The sequence below is a fragment of the Pimephales promelas genome, chromosome 4 (genome assembly GCF_988280905.1).
Source record: "Pimephales promelas chromosome 4, fPimPro1.hap1.1, whole genome shotgun sequence".
In the NCBI taxonomy this organism is placed as follows: Eukaryota; Metazoa; Chordata; class Actinopteri; order Cypriniformes; family Leuciscidae; genus Pimephales; species Pimephales promelas.
Window position 1 is genome coordinate 26,503,494 of NC_142772.1, and position 13,678 is coordinate 26,517,171.

General features: G+C 38.5%; 1 protein-coding gene across 2 annotated transcripts; it reads left to right on the plus strand.

Annotated features, from left to right (window-relative positions):
* Positions 1 to 1,909: 1,909 nt before the first annotated feature.
* eef2l2 (eukaryotic translation elongation factor 2, like 2) lies at positions 1,910 to 13,233 on the plus strand. 2 transcript variants are annotated; one of them, XM_039650099.2, is made up of 16 exons: positions 1,910 to 1,985; positions 2,093 to 2,163; positions 5,218 to 5,432; positions 6,041 to 6,222; positions 7,620 to 7,831; positions 8,351 to 8,538; positions 8,638 to 8,743; positions 8,815 to 8,928; positions 9,014 to 9,152; positions 10,658 to 10,853; positions 10,937 to 11,195; positions 11,284 to 11,391; positions 11,497 to 11,850; positions 11,935 to 12,117; positions 12,198 to 12,330; positions 12,560 to 13,233. In XM_039650099.2, exons 2-16 carry the CDS (start codon positions 2,161 to 2,163, stop codon positions 12,751 to 12,753), a joined length of 2,586 nt encoding a protein of 861 aa, XP_039506033.1. In that variant the 5' UTR covers positions 1,910 to 1,985; positions 2,093 to 2,160; the 3' UTR covers positions 12,754 to 13,233. The 2 variants fall into 2 exon arrangements, with proteins under 2 accessions (XP_039506033.1, XP_039506032.1); XM_039650098.2 differs by lacking the exon at positions 1,910 to 1,985 and having other exon boundaries at positions 2,025 to 2,163.
* The last annotated feature ends 445 nt before the right edge of the window (positions 13,234 to 13,678 follow it).

The following is a 13,678-nucleotide window of genomic DNA, read 5'->3' on the forward strand; positions in this document are numbered from 1 at the left end:
ATTTTTTTGATCTAGCGACGTGCACTCCCAACGCACTAGACCGCGTCGCGGGACTAGATCTGATGGCCGAGTGCGGGCGGTAATGCACTCTGTGTGTGCGGATTGCAGGAGAATAAAACGATTCGCGGGACTCCCGCAAACTAGAAATATCTATGAATAAAACAAATAAAAACTAATACATTTGTATTCATCTGTTGCAGAAAAGCAACAAGAACTAAAACAAAATAGAAATGACTTAACAGTTACATGGCAGAGTTTAATTTTATAACGTGACTGCAGCGATGAGCGATGTAGCCAATTACAGACATATGTGTTGATTTATTGAACGCATTGGCCAATCAGAAGCATTTACGATGAAGAAGCATTTACTCACCGCTCAAAAGAAAATAACATGGAAAGTAATAGAAATAACTAAGTTAGTTGAGAACGTCAGTTATATAACGACCCACGTATTAAAATGGTTGGATTTAAATCGGGCTCAGGCTCATAATTAGAAGACGACATGCACTTTTGACGACGTCCACTCGCTTTAACCTCCTCACCCACAGGTTCTGCTGGATAGATTTACTTTTTTCTGAAGGAAATCGATAAAAAAAAAACCTACACCTTTTGCTGTATATCTGGTGGCGCAACCCCAAACACAACATATTTTCGCCATAGATTCAACTTTGATCAACAACAATGATTTTAACTGTGTAACTGTTCAGTTGCCGGCTGGATCTCTTCAGTTAGTCAATGGAAGCCGCTCGCGTTCTGCCACCCGGAAGTATCGCGGTGCCTATTGTTTACAAACATTCTGAAATGCCCTATTGATTCTGTGTTAAAGTTCCATTCACAAATGAGAAGTCATGACATATGACACTTTCATTTAAACACACATATTGCAATTTTGTAAATATTTAACATATGACACAAGAAATTCAAGAATAGAAGTGATTCTATAAACTAGGAAAGTACTGCTGCCTTCACCACAGGAGTTTATAATTTTTTTAAAAAAAAAAACATGTATTTATTGAATTTTAGGAGTGTATAATAATATTATGATACCATACTTTTCAGTAATTTTTAAAAACGATAAGCTTTACTGACTCTCTAACGTTAGGTAAAATAGAAACATAACAAAAAGAAGCTACTTAAAAGCTAGGGTATATTGGCTTGTTAAGCGTATCCTAACATCTAGCAAACGCTAACCGAGGAGCGCGAGTTAATATTTTCAGTCGTTTTAACAGTGACACAGTACAGGAAACTTTTCGCGCCGGTCAGTCACCTAATGGCTGACTCCCTGATCAGTGCTGACTACTGAACTAGTAGGGAGCTGAATCTGATTGAGACGCACCTAGACCCCGATAATATTTCACAACACCGGTGTGGCGCAGTTATTTTTTCCCCTATTTTTTACGTTTCTTCCAAAAATGTACATGTAACATTTTCAAAAACACAACTTTTTCACATATAATGCTCCAAAGAATTACATATCATCATAAAATATTAATAACATTTTAGCATCCGTGTTGTATATGATGATGAACTTTGACGATAACGTGTGTCGCAGTTTACTTTCTCCAGAGTGGCTGAGCGAGCTGAGATGACGACACAGCTGTTCTACGATTGGCCGGATTCACCAGTGATAACGATCACGTGTGTTTTGTGTTCATTCTGACACCTTCAGTTCCACTAATTCTCACAAAGCTCTTTTCATGTAGTCGCAATGTTATATTGTGTCATTCTTATAATAAAAAAAAATAAAAAATAAAAAATAAAACATAGACCCCACTAGAATGGCTTATGTTCAACTTTAATATTGTACAAACTGACGCTGTATTAAGCAGTAGTCTACATAAAGTATTTGACGAAAACGTCTCTGAATCGTCGGTGTATTTGACAAATATTGCATTTAATTCAGCTGACACTGCACGGGCGTCACTACGGGAAGCAAAAAGTGCCCAACTCCGTTTTCAGCTCCTCCCTGAGTCCGTCTGCAAGCGGCAAGTCTCCCTGATCGGTTACATCCCTTCGCAACTGAAGTCGAGCACACCTTATGTGTCGCAGCATAAACTAAGATTCTACGTCACATTTTCTCTCTTTCCCCCAGGTCCTCAAGCGGAGAGGAGCAGCGATCGCAGCGAGAGGCCGTCCTAGATTTGGGAGCCATTCGCAAAAATGGTATGATATTTCACCCCGTCACTCACCAGAGCATAATGAAATATGACTAACGTTAGCTCTATATTAAAACATTTTTGTACATTTAGGACGGATTTATTCGGTCATTTAGGCTATGCAGTCTTTTTTTATTCAAATGTCAATGACGTAATGACAACCTGCTATAAGATTCTAGCGTTTATAGCAACCTTGAACATGAATTATAAGCGGAACATTTAATTGATGTCTTTATTTTAAAATAGTCAGGAAATAGAATGACGCATTGAAATGTACATATTGGTATTCGACGGGAGATCATAAGGTTCGTCATGTAACAGTTATACTTCGCATAATTGTAAATCACAACCGCATGCGGTTTGTTGGATCTTTGTTTTTAACTGAAAGTTAAGCCTTGTACTTTTGGAATATGGCCCAACACAGTGCACGCGCGCGCACTAGAATAACGTTACCGCGATATAAATAGCGCGTTCACGCCCCCACTGTTCTTTTCAATGCGTGTATTAAAGTTTCATGCGCAGAGACCGAGCAAGGAGCTAGGGCCGCTGAGTGGAAATCGTATTATTATAGTGACGGGGCCGCTATGTTGTTGTTTTTGAGGGGCGAAAAACCCAACAACCCAACATTCGTATCTAAACAGCTTGCTATATTTCCACCCACCCATTTTTAATGCGCATTTTGGGATATCCTATCATCAAAAACTGCTGGATGGAGGCGCCAAGATGCGCATAAATTCTAAAAATGTGCATAAAAACCGTATGCGCACGCATGGATCGGATACATTTTTTATCGAGACATGCGTATTCTACAATGGAAACACATCTACCGAATAAAGTCCTAGATGCGCATCAAAAAAGACGTGACTTTGCGCGATGGTAAGTACGACATAACTGGAATAACCAGCGGAACGGTCTTTTTGCTCAGCATCTGAAAAGGTGTTTTGGTGGTTATGAATGCCTGAGTGTCGTTAAAGTGGTTCGTTACAGGCCTAATTACCTTCCAGATGAACTTTCTTACATGACTGCGTTCCCAAAACACCAACATCCTCACCAGAAAGCGTCTGCGCGCTCCTAGACGCAAGTAACTTGTACATTATCTCCCACTTTTATTTAGAGCCAGACAGTTTATCAGGAAGTAACGATTTTGTTATCTTCGACTCACTGGTTGGAAACGGTGCTGTATTCGCAAATGTTTATACGATTGGCTATTTCAATTTTGCGCACAAGTTAAATTCGCAACTTTGACTGGAAAACGTAGTCTGACAGCGCTTCGGAGACAGCAGCAGCACAACAGAGAGGACACCCAGAAACTGCGCACTCATGGTGCATGCTGTGCTTCCCTGCACTCTTGTGAATTATGATACATTTAAAAAGCGTTATTGAAATAATTACGGTAGGCTAATTGTATCCTTAATTAGGGTTAAAAGCATAATACATATAAATACTAGTAAATATTAGACATTTCAAGTCACTTTAGCATATACAGGTAAAAATTGGCATTTATAAGAGGCTAGGTTTCTATTGGAACGGGCTATATTAGCTTAGGCTATAAGACTGTGATATTCAAATATCATCACATCACCATCACATTAGAATTTTTGTTCAATTGTAATATTATTGTGTAAATGTTAATTATTTTTCATATTTTAATTCATTGTATTTTACATGGCATTGTTATGCATGTTAGCAGCATTATTTTAGTCACGTCAATTTTGCTGTTAAAATTATTTTTTTAGAATATACAAAAGGTTTTCAATTATCTCAACAGCTTTAAAACTATTGATATTTAAAAAGAAAAATGAAAGGTAAACCTAAAATGATGCCATAGTATTTTTCACTTTTCTTATTAAAGGAGTAGTTCACTTTTCAAAAAAACTTTTGCTGATAATTTACTCACCCCCATGTCATCCAAGATGTCCATGTCTTTCTTTCTGCAGTCGAAAAGAAATTAAGGTTTTTGATGAAAACATTCCAGCATTTTTCTCCATATAATGGACTTCAATGGGAACCAAACAGTTCAAGGTCCAAAAGACACTTTCAGTACAAACTGCAAACTGTTCAAAGGGCTTTAAATGATTCCAGACAAAGGGTCTTATCAAGCGAAACGATCGCTCATTTAATAAATAAATAACAATGTTTAAGTTTTATAAGCTCAAATGCTCGCCTTGCTCAGTTCTGTGACGCACGTTCGTGACTCTCCTGTTCTAACTCGTTCATCAAAATGAACAAATCTTTTTCCGAGTCAGTCCGTTTGTTGAATGAACCAAATGACTCAGAAAAAGATTTGTTAATTTTGATGAACAAGTTCGAACAGGAGAGTCACGAATGCGCATCACAGAACAGAGCAAGGCGAGCATTTGAGCAAAAAACTTTATTATTATTTTTTTTTAAATGAGTGATCGTTTTGCTTGATAAGACCCTTATTAATCGGAATTGTTTAAAGCCCTTTGAACAGTTTGCACTGAAAGTGTCTATTGGACCTTGAACCGTTTGGTTCTCACTGAAGTGCATTATATGGAGAAAAATGCTGGAATGTTTTAATCAAAAACCTTAATCTCTAATTTGTTCGGACAGTTGCTCCACCTACCATTTTTTTGGGGTTAAAGATAAAACAAAATAACATGTCTTATTAAAATGTACTACAAATGAATTCAAACTAAATAGTTAATAGAATAAAGTGGTATAATCATGGATTTATCAACTTAAATTTGAAAGGAGATAATGCACTTGGACTCAAAAATAAAAATCTGCACATCATGTCACTGACCCATAATTCAATGGCATATGCAGTTTTTTTTTTTCAATTTAGATTCAATTTACAGAATTTATTTTTTACTGTAAATTGAATCTAAATAAACAAACAAACAGACATTTATTTAGCCTTTATTAATAAATTAAATGCATGAGCTTAGTTACACTGTCACGTTTCCTTTTTGTAGATTGCCATCCTCTAATGAGCCAGAGGCATTCATTTGTTTTGACATCACATATTGTCCCTCACCCACAAACACTTGTATTTACTCCACAATCAACACTTGAAAAACTTGTCTCTGTTCCTCAGGTGAACTTTACAGTAGACCAGATTCGGGGGATTATGGACAAAAAGTCCAACATCAGGAACATGTCTGTGATCGCCCATGTGGACCATGGCAAATCTACTCTCACAGATTCCTTGGTGTGCAAAGCTGGTATTATTGCTAATGCACGCGCAGGAGAGACCAGATTTACTGACACCAGAAAAGATGAACAAGAGAGATGTATCACCATAAAGTCAACGTAGGTATTCCTATTTAAAAGTGACTATTTTTATTATTAATCATATTGATGTCACAAGAGCCATTCTACAGAAAGTATTTGTCAGTAGGATGAATTTTAATATTACATGGATGAGATCTTTTTCACCACTTTTGACCACTAAAATTGCTCCACCATTCAAAATTTTGACTCAGTACGATTTTTTTTTAAAGTTTAAAAACAAGTCTGCATTTTACAAATATTATTACACTTAAATATATTTTAAAATGTATTTTATTCCTGTGATTGCAAAGCTGATTTTTCAGCATCGAGTAGTCCAGTCTTCAATGTCACATGATCCTTCTGAAATCATTATAATGTGATGATTTGCTGCTCAAAAAATATTAATAAAATGTATTATTACCAGTGTTGAAAACAGTTGTGCTGTTTTCATTTTGTTGTGCGTGTTAATTTTTTTGTGAAAACAGTAATATAGCAATTTTTTCAGGATTTTTAATGAATAGGAAGTTTATTTTAACAATGTAAAAGTCTTTATAAAGATATGTCTCTTGGAAGCTATGCATCAAATGAAACACCAAAATGACTTTTCACTATCACTGAAACCCTTTACATGTATGTTTCCCTTACAGGGCTATCTCTCTGTATTATGAGCTGAACGAGTATGACTCCGCTTTCATTAAGCAGTGTAAGGATGGTTCTGGCTTCCTCATCAACCTGATCGACTCACCAGGACATGTTGACTTCTCGTCTGAGGTGACGGCAGCTCTTAGGGTTACAGATGGTGCCCTTGTAGTGGTAGACTGTGTATCAGGTAAGGCAAACTAATTTCAGGATATCAAATTCACACTTCTGTTCTATAAATAAGGCAGTATAGTTTCACAGACATGCATCAGGGGTCTCATTTATAAAGCTTGTGTACGCACAAAACAGGGCTGGAAACATACATACGCCAGTTTCCACAATCTATAAAAAACAAACTTGACGGGAGAATGTGCGTATCTTTAAGCATACTTTGAGGGGGAATTGGCGACACTGATGGTGAACTGGAGTTAAATGTCTTTTTGATCACTTTTAGACCGAAAATCTAAACAAAATTACAGTCTATAGGCTACAGAATGATAATATAGTACAAATATAATTTCACCCACCAAGCCTATTACTTGAAGCCAGTATCCATCCCTTTTTAAATGTCCGCGTCAGCAAGCGTGTTGGGCACGTTGTACCGACGCACATAGCCTATAATCTAACGGCAGACGAAGTAAAACCGTAAATCTTCATGAGTTCTAATAGAATGATTTCAACTGTTTTACTTCTGATACTAACATTTAGATTAAATATGCAATTTTCATTAATGGAGTTAAACACTTAAACTACATGAAATCATTACTGAGAAGTTACAAAAAAACTACAGTATATTCAATAAATAGAAATATATATTTGTTGTGGATGCAATGCTTTTGAACACTTTCCCTCTGGCATGCAGTGGTTCAATGTTTTAACTAGAGATAATTGCTAATCATGATAATTGCAGATTGTCTAAGAAAATAGTTCCATGCAAATAATGCACAACCACGTCTATCTGTTTCCATTAAAAATATAAATTAATTAAAGATACTATTTGGCCAGTGGAAAAGATTGAGAAAATCTTTCTCTGAAATGTATTTTACACTATTTGATTTATTCATTCAAAAACAAGGCAAGGATATTGGGTACTAAAAAAAAAAAATAATTATTGTGACACGGCACATCTGTATTTCATATTTTCCTAACGTCTTGTACCTTAACATGGTATCACGTGGATGAATAATCATATGCAAATGATATGCAGATGAGGATATGCATATTTAAACAAGCGTTGTAAGCTCCATATATGGTTATTTCGGGGAGGAGACGCGCATGCTCTCAATCTTCGGCTGACTGGGATTTATAAAGTGAATTCTGCGTGGGTTCTGGCGTACGAACGGTTTTATAAATCTAAATATTTTTTGGCGTACACCATTTTTGGCTTTCAGGTGCTTGTACACTTTTAGTAAGGATCCAATGCACAGTTTTATAAATGAGTTTTATAAATGCAATCCCCTAAATGTTAACAAGAACATTTAACAATAAATAGTTTCATCATGAAACCTTGAGGAACACGATTTATGTGCCGGATGACCCGGACCAAAAAGTGATGTAAAAAAAGGTAAAAGCGGACTTGTTCCACAGGTGTGTGTGTGCAGACTGAAACAGTCTTGAGACAAGCCATAGCAGAACGCATCAAGCCTGTGTTGATGATGAACAAGATGGACCGTGCCCTCCTGGAGTTGCAGCTGGAACCCAATGATCTTTTCCTAACCTTCCAGCGGATTGTGGAGAACGTTAATGTCATCATCTCAACCTATGGTGAAGGAGAGAGTGGACCAATGGGAAACATTATGGTAACAGTTTAGACTGAAAAGTCAACTTTGAGTAAATTATTTGCTTTTATTAATCTGTTTCCTACTGCGCACATATATATTCAAATCCGCATACCAATAGACTAAACACGTAATACGCAATGTGCATGCCGTCAGAGTTCTCATAGGTTCACATTTTTGAAGTTTGCGCGGAGATCACTTTTTCCCCCTAGAACGTTTTAAGGCTTGCACCTTGGAACCTTTTTCAAGTTTTGAGTTCTCGAGCCACCAGGCACTGTTGTTGAGGGTTTTCTGTTAGAACGGTGTCGTGTTAGCGGCCCCTAAGTTAATAACTAATGATCTTTGCAACGGAAGTGAATCAATCAAAACTAACTTTAGCTGGACGATAACTTTATTCTAGAGCTGCTGTAAAGCCAAAACAATCACTGTTACTTTAATTTCTTATAATCAATGTAAAGCTGCTTTGAAACCATCTATATTGTTAAAAGCTCTATATAATATAAATGAAGGCGACTTAACTTGGTTTCTGGGGTACCTTAGGTGGATCCTGTGGTTGGGACTGTGGGATTTGGGTCAGGTCTCCATGGCTGGGCTTTTACTCTAAAGCAGTTTGCTGAAATGTACGTGGCCAAGTTTGCTGCCAAAGGAGATAAGAAAAAAACAGACCTCTCTCCAGCAGAACGAGCTAAGAAAGTGGAAGAGATGATGAAAAAGCTTTGGGGAGATAAGTAAGTGTCTTGTGTTATAAAGACGACATTTGACCACAAAGTTACAAGTACAATGTAAATATATACGAAATCTCTTTAATTCAAAGCCATCCTTTCCAGGTATTTTGATCCCGCTTGTGGAAAATTTAGCAAATCGGCAACCAATGCAGATGGCAAGAAGCTTCCACGTACTTTCTGCCAACTGGTCTTGGATCCCATCTTTAAGGTTGGTTTGAATCAGTTCTTCTTGACACTCGTCTCTTGCTACTACCACTCTGATTTGAACTCTTTCCACAGGTATTTGATGCCATTATGAATTTCAACAAAGAAGAGACCCAGAAACTGGTTGAGAAACTTGAAGTAAAGCTTGATGCAGAGGACAAAGAAAAAGAAGGGAAACCTCTACTTAAGGTACAACTAGAAATAATGACTTTTAAAAACCTGCACCCTAATTAAACTGGTATTGGTGTTGAGATGGTTTTTCGAATGCTTCCAGGCTGTGATGCGCCGCTGGTTGCCTGCAGGTGATGCTTTGCTCCAGATGATTACCATTCATCTTCCTTCTCCGGTCACTGCCCAGAAGTACCGCTGTGAACTGCTTTACGAGGGTCCTGGAGATGACGAGGCCGCTATGGGTAAGTCACCACATTACAAGGTGTTCTACACTTAAGAGAGATGTTAACCTGGTTAAAACCAGACCATTCTCAGTGGTGAGTTCTGAGTTACACCGTGTCCTAACTACACGCGACGCCACGACACGCGATAAAAGGCATCTTTTCCATGTTAATCATAGTTTTTGTCCTAACCAGACGCGACGGCGACACAAAGTTTCTAATTTAGAAATGGTTCCTATTTCTGCGACGTCGCGGCTGACAGAATGAAGAAATTACACTGGTTATGAGTACATATTATTTATTTTTAGTTAAAAATAGGTCACTGTGCCACAAGCGATAACGGATCATTTACCTCAGATTTTGAAAGCATGTAATATAGCGTTGAAAATGAATTCTATGCAAACATACAACTGTACTTCATAACAAAATTAGTCAATGAGTATATTTTGTTAGGGTTTTGATTTTTAATTATGTTATTTCTTGATTTGATTATGTCCTTACCCATTTCCAATGCGAGTGTGGGCCAGCAGTGTGCTTTCACAGAGAGACTACGCCCACACGCTGTTCTGAATGGCTGTGATTTTTGATTAATAATGTGTGGCGTCTCACAATCGCGTCTAGTGTGGACAGACACACTTGCTGTCGCTGGAATTTGATCGCGTCGCGTGTAGTTAGGACACGGTGTTATGGTCTAGCAAAGCTTCATAGACAAATCATTTCGAAAGGGGCGTCACCAACGGACGTAGCTCAAATGCCTCTGTGCGCAATTGGATAGACCTAAAACCAATCAGAGCGATGAAGGAAATGACACATGCAGAATGACGTTGGTCTGTTATAGAGCAGATGCTGATTAGCTAACGCTACTTGCTAAACATTTATTTAAAATTAACAGCAAGACAACTAGAAGTGAATGTGCTTTCCATTAAATAAATCACACACAGCAAATAAAACCTTAACAAAAAAAAAACTTAGCAATTTAGACGTGTAAATTGGGTGCCGGTGCGGTGAGACGTACATGCTTGGGCAGATTTAGCTTAAGTCGTTCATCCTCGGACGTGACGCACGCTGTTACAAAAAAGCCGTGCACACAGCCAAGTGAAATGGGGTCTTGCCGGTCTTGCGGTCACAGACCTCTCCTCAATCATCTCTAGCTGTAGCAGCCTCCGAAGCACCACAAACTCCGCCTCCGTTTCCCTCGTAACCTGATATTAGTATTTAAACATTCTCTATGATAAAAATAAATAGTTTTTATAACATGGTTTTGGCGGTGATAGAGTTCTAATGACATACCATCACACCCCTAGTTCCACGGCGGCATCCATTTTTGTAAATGTAAAAAATCTGCTTCACCATCGCTGTGCTGTTGTCATCGTGTAAAGCCCGCCCCAACGTTTCGGATTAGTGCCGCAATTTAGAAATGGGCTCTTTGCAAATCTACATTTGCCGTAAGTTGTCTGGGTTTTCCCAGGCTAGAGAGATGTGCTTTTTTTCTACAACTTTTACATTTTCCTCCTTTGACTTTCAAGGTGTGAAGAACTGCGATCCTAAAGCTCCTCTCATGATGTACATCTCCAAGATGGTGCCAACCACTGACAAGGGTAGATTCTATGCCTTTGGTCGGGTCTTCTCTGGTGTTGTTTCTACAGGGCAGAAGGTGCGCATCATGGGCCCGAACTTCACACCAGGAAAGAAGGAGGACTTGTACATAAAGCCAATCCAAAGGTTTGCTGCTGTCAACTGCATTTACAGTATAATTCATCTTTACTTGATTTGATTTCATGATCATTACTCAATGGTCTCCCCAGAACTATCCTAATGATGGGCCGCTATGTAGAGCCCATTGAAGATGTGCCATGCGGGAACATTGCTGGTTTGGTTGGGGTTGATCAGTTCCTGGTCAAAACTGGCACCATTAGCACTTTTGAACATGCCCACAACATGCGTGTTATGAAGTTCAGCGTTAGTCCTGTGGTGAGAGTTGCTGTGGAGGCCAAGAACCCAGCAGATCTGCCAAAGTTGGTGGAAGGTCTCAAACGTCTCGCCAAGTCTGATCCCATGGTTCAGGTGAATATCTGAACGTAATAAGTGATAAACGGTGGGGTAGTTCAGTCGTTCCAATAATAAATACAAGTTGTGTTCCACCTTTTGCTAGTGTATCATTGAAGAGTCTGGTGAGCACATCGTGGCAGGTGCTGGAGAGCTTCATCTGGAGATTTGTCTAAAAGATCTTGAGGAAGATCATGCCGGCATCCCTCTGAAGGTAGCGCTTGGATGAGAATACTAAAGAGTATACAACAGATATGTTTTATTCTATTCTTCTCCTCTAATACTTTCTATTCTAATCCACTAGTAATTTTTGTTGCAGAAATCAGATCCAGTTGTGTCTTATCGTGAAACAGTCAGTGAAGAATCAGACCAAGTTTGCTTGTCCAAGTCTCCCAACAAGCACAATCGTCTGTACATGAAATCCAAGCCCTTCCCAGATGGCTTGGCCGAGGACATCGATAAGGGTGACGTGACCTCTCGGCAGGAGCTCAAACAGAGAGCTCGCTACCTGTCTGAGAAATATGAGTGGGAAGTGGGCGAGGCCCGTAAGATTTGGTGCTTTGGACCAGATGGCACAGGGCCCAACGTCCTTGTGGATGTCACAAAGGGAGTTCAGTATCTAAATGAGATAAAGGATAGTGTAGTGGCTGGTTTCCAGTGGGCAACAAAAGAAGTGAGTTCATGCTTGGACATTCATACCGTTTACATTATCATAATGAGATACTTCAACAGAAACAATTTTGTGTTACCTTACCAGGGTGCACTCTGTGAAGAGAACATGCGGGCAGTCCGGTTTGACATTCATGACGTCACTCTTCACGCTGATGCCATCCATAGAGGTGGCGGTCAGATCATTCCCACAGCCCGAAGAGTTCTGTATGCCTCCGTGCTTACTGCACAGCCGAGACTCATGGAGCCCATTTACCTGGTCGAGATTCAGGTATACATGGTGGATTCCTGGAACAGAAAAACGAGAGTGCAATCTTGATGCCATTAATTGTATTTTCTTTTCCCCTCCAGTGCCCAGAACAGGTTGTTGGTGGCATCTATGGTGTGCTGAACAGAAAAAGAGGCCATGTATTTGAGGAGTCCCAAGTGGCTGGGACACCTATTTTTGTGGTGAAGGCATACCTACCTGTAAATGAATCATTTGGTGAGTTAACACTTCAGATTTGACAGCTTGTTCAAAATGACAGCATTAGGACATTGATGCATTTTTTTATATTCAACAATAAACACATGATTTATAGCAGTTAAACAGTTTTGAATGGTGCCAACTGCCAAATGGTATACATTTCTGAATTATTATATTGCGGCCATTAACACAAGTCTTCACTCAGTACCTTAGTGCCTATAATTCGCTTGCATTTTTTTCTGAACAGGTTTTACAGCAGACCTGAGGTCTAACACTGGTGGACAGGCCTTCCCTCAATGTGTGTTTGACCACTGGCAGATTTTGCCAGGTGACCCCTATGACGTAAACAGCAAGCCTTGCCAAGTTGTGGCGGAGACCCGTAAGCGGAAAGGTCTGAAGGAGGGCATCCCACCGCTGGACAACTTCCTGGACAAACTATAAACACCTCTGGATTCTATATAGTGATTAAAGCTATTAACCTTACCATATTAATGTGATGACTCTGAAGTGTATGGCATAATGTTTACACAAATAAATAGACTTTAATTGAAATAAAATCTAAAGAGCTTAATTTAAATATTCAAAGCTGCTCAATCTTGCAGAAAATAAAATCTGAGCAAGTTAAACTTGTGTGGATGCGTCCATACATGAATGACAGCAAATACAACAGCAATCTGGACATAATATTTCGACTTGAAAAATATATTTTTTCAGATGAAACATGAAATATTGCTTTAATCACTGTGTATTGAATTACATGTCTTAGGATGTATATGTATCATCTTAAACTGTACCCCCCTTTGTGCTAAGAATTAAAGATTCTCAACAGCTTTACTTTTGCCATCATCAATGGAGAGCTATGTCGATTAAAAACCTCAGCCCTGATCGAGAGGGACAATAAAAGCACTCCATCAACATTTACGATCATCAACGCATCACTGTTTTTTTGTTTGTTTGTTTGTTTTTTACATCAAAATATAAAGGCATTTTCGAATCAAAATAGTACACAAGTAACACAGAGGACCTTCTATAAAACAAAAACAAACAAAAAACACCTTCAGACTTTGTCAAAATGAATGCATGTTGTATGTCTCATAATCATAAGTCAGCCCATATAAAATGACTGAAAACTGCTCATCCATTAAGTAAGCTTTATAAATGCCAATTTCTAAAAGACCAATTTTTGTATTTCATGATTGTTATTGTATTATATCAAAACTTTGATCCATAATCTTGAGAACAATGAATGGCCTCTTTTTCATTTCATGCAGTTGCTGGTATTATAATGACCAAGAACCATGCAATTAGACAAATTACTCCCTTAGTTATCAACAATCATATTATAGTTTCTGAGGTGAATATGTTA